This window comes from Sarcophilus harrisii, chromosome 2 (genome assembly GCF_902635505.1).
Source record: "Sarcophilus harrisii chromosome 2, mSarHar1.11, whole genome shotgun sequence".
NCBI lineage: Eukaryota > Metazoa > Chordata > Mammalia > Dasyuromorphia > Dasyuridae > Sarcophilus > Sarcophilus harrisii.
In genome coordinates, this window is record NC_045427.1 from 474151593 (window position 1) to 474154257 (window position 2665).

General features: G+C 59.7%; 1 protein-coding gene across 2 annotated transcripts; it reads left to right on the plus strand.

Moving 5' to 3' along the window:
* The first annotated feature begins 827 nt into the window (after positions 1 to 827).
* LOC100920426 (metallothionein-1E-like) lies at positions 828 to 2131 on the plus strand. 2 transcript variants are annotated; one of them, XM_031954537.1, is made up of 3 exons: positions 828 to 941; positions 1552 to 1617; positions 1914 to 2131. In XM_031954537.1, the coding sequence occupies exons 1-3, from the start codon at positions 914 to 916 to the stop codon at positions 2006 to 2008; spliced, it is 189 nt and encodes a 62-aa protein (XP_031810397.1). In that variant the 5' UTR covers positions 828 to 913; the 3' UTR covers positions 2009 to 2131. The 2 variants fall into 2 exon arrangements, with proteins under 2 accessions (XP_031810397.1, XP_031810396.1); XM_031954536.1 differs by lacking the exon at positions 828 to 941 and adding an exon at positions 1001 to 1465.
* Positions 2132 to 2665: the final 534 nt, after the last annotated feature.

A 2665-nucleotide genomic window follows, 5' to 3' on the forward strand; every position in this document is an offset into this window, starting at 1 on the left:
GCGGCGAGGCTGTGGGTGAGGGGCGGCGGGGGCTGGTGAGGGCGCGGGGCCGGGGTGAGCCGTGGTGAGGGGCAGCAAGGCGAGCCGTGGGGCGGCGGGGGAAGAGGGGCTGTGGTGGAGGGAGCGGCGGCGGGGGCCGTGGGAGGGGCGGCGGGGGCGTGGGGAGGCGGCGGGGGCCGGTGAGGGGTGGGGGGCTGGGGTGAGCCGGGTGAGGGGCAGCGGGAGGCCGTGGGTGAGGGAGGGCAAGAGGGCCGTGGGTGAGGAGCGGCAGGGCAGAGGGGCGGCGGGGGCCGTGAGGCGGCGGGCCGGTGAGGGGCGGCGGGGGCTGGGGTGAGGGGCCGCGGAGGGGGCAGAGCTTGCGGGTGAGGGGCGGCGGGGGCCTGTGGGGGGCAAGGAGCGGTGAGGGGCGCTGGGGGGCGTGAGGGGCGGCGGGGGCGGTGAGGGGCGGAGGCGTGGTGAGGGGCGGCGGGGCCGCGGGTGAGCCGTGGGTGAGGGGCAGCGGCGAGGCCGTGGGTGAGGGGCGGCGGAGGAAGAGGGGCTGGAGGTGAGCCGCGGCAGGCGGCGGTGAGGGGCGGGAGGCCGGTGAGGGGCCGAGGTCAGGGTAGGGGCGGCGGGGGCGCGGTGAGGGCGGGACCGGCGGCTCTTGAGGAGCAAGCACGAGTTCTCTGCACACCGCCCCGGGGCCCAGGTGGGAGGCAGGGGCCGCTGCCGGACTTTGGAAATGTACAGCAGATGCCGACGACGCGCATGAGTCAGCATAACTCCGGGGCGGTGTGCAGGAGGCCGGGCGGGCGGAGGAGGGGGCTTTGACCACCTCGGCCTTCATATAAAGGAGGAGCCCGCGTCCCTGCACGCATCTTTCTCCCATCCATCTTGCCGTCAGCGGTGCGTGCCGGACGTCCGCCTGCTAGCCATGGACCCCAACTGTTCCTGCGAGAATGGTGAGGGGCCCGGGGCCCGGAAACGCTCCTGAGCCGGGGCCTCCTCTCGGGGCCGGGCCCTCCTCTCGGGGCCGGGCTCTCCTCTCGGGGCCCGGCTTGGTTCGGGAGCAGGGTCATGGACTGAGGCGGGACGAGGCTGTGGGCAGGGAGAGCTCGTTTCCTTTTAAGACGAAGTCGTACAAAGTTTGCTTTCTCCCCGGCTTCCTTAAGCCACATCTCCGCGCCGTCAGCCGCGCGTGACAGTCCGCGCCGAGTCCGGCTAGCGGCGGCCTTGAGGACTTGTTGGCCCGCTGGGCGGACTTTAGCGAGGAGCAGGGGCAAAGGTGTTTGGGGAAAGAGCGTGTCCAGTTAGGGGCTCTCAGAGTACGCTCCTTGCGTACTGATGGGAGAAGGTGCTTTCCTAGAGAAAGCCAGAGGACACCTGGCTCGGTGCTGCGTTAAGGGAAGCCTGGGAAGTTCTCAAATCTTGTTCCTGCTGGCCCTGGAAGCGGGGGGCCGAGGCTGGAGACGGGAGAAGGAAAGATGTGAGAGAATCCCCGTTTGTCCCTGCTACCCCTGAGCATATCCAAGATCCTGCTCACCTTCCTCCTTTTCTTTTCTCTCTTTCCAGGTGGCTCTTGCACCTGTGCGGGTTCCTGCAAGTGTAAATCCTGCCGATGCACCTCCTGCAAGAAAAGTGAGTGCAAGAGGGAATGTGTGAGTGGGAGGAGTAACTCTGAGTAGAGGGGAGATGCTGAGACTTTCTGTGGCTGAACCCACTGCCCCCGACTGCATTGGCGGAGAAATCCTTGGGTATCGGCTTGGAAAGTTCACTGGTGGGATTTAAGGGGGTTCTCCTTTCCTTTGGATTTACAATCCTTTTAGTTTCCCATTAAGTGACTTGCTCACACGACATCCTTTGTTTCTTCTGAGCTACATCCTAGGACCGAGCCCTTCCAGGTCCCCTCACACTCTCCTGTCTTTCCTCCTCAGGCTGCTGCTCCTGCTGCCCAGCAGGATGTGCCAAATGTGCCCAGGGCTGTGTCTGCAAAGCCCCCCAGACTGAGAGCTGCAGCTGCTGCCAGTGATGCCCCGGCTTCCCCGTGCCTGTAGATAGAGGAATCTGTACAGACCTGATTTTTTTTTATACACCTGGATATGTTTTCTACTCTTTCCCCATGAAATAAAATGAAAATAAATGTATTCAATAATTTTGTCTCTGGTTCTGCTCAATGCGGGTATTAAAAGGGCTACCACTTCTTGGGCTTGTGGGCAGGGCAGCTTTGGGTGCTTCTTTGGGGTGGAATGTTCTGTTGCAGGTCTGTCACTCACTGACCTCTAAAATGTCAGAACTAGAAGGAAGCTTAAAGGCTCCTTAGTCTAACATTGTTATTTAAAATGTTCTTTAAATTAGACTTTTTTTTTTTTTTAATCATTTTGTTGTGTATTGAATAACACTGAGGCCTAAGGGAAAGTAACTTGGCCAAGGGTGGTTAGTATCAGAGGTTGGACTCCAATCCACAAAATTCAATGGTTCTACTTCAATACACAGCTTCAGTGAATGTGTATTTGTTGGAGAATTAGAATTCTCCCAACTCACAGTGAGTGAGTTTTCTTAACTAAAATCATGATGCTTTGGCTTTTCCTATAAAAATCCTTGATCTTAAGCCCTTTACAGACAAAAGTCATGAGGTTCCTATAATAATGAAAAGATAAAGAAACCTACATCAGTTTTGTGACCCCAT

What these genes read in the sequence shown, in the direction of transcription:
- LOC100920426 (XM_031954536.1), top strand. Translation starts at nt 1,324, where the DNA reads ATGGGAGAAGGTGCTTTCCTAGAGAAAGCCAGAGGACACCTGGCTCGG. An exon ending in GAGACGGGAGAAGGAAAGAT is followed by an intron (nt 1,466 to 1,551) that starts GTGAGAGAATCC and finishes CTCTCTTTCCAG; the next exon opens with GTGGCTCTTGCACCTGTGCG. An exon ending in ATGCACCTCCTGCAAGAAAA is followed by an intron (nt 1,618 to 1,913) that starts GTGAGTGCAAGA and finishes TTTCCTCCTCAG; the next exon opens with GCTGCTGCTCCTGCTGCCCA.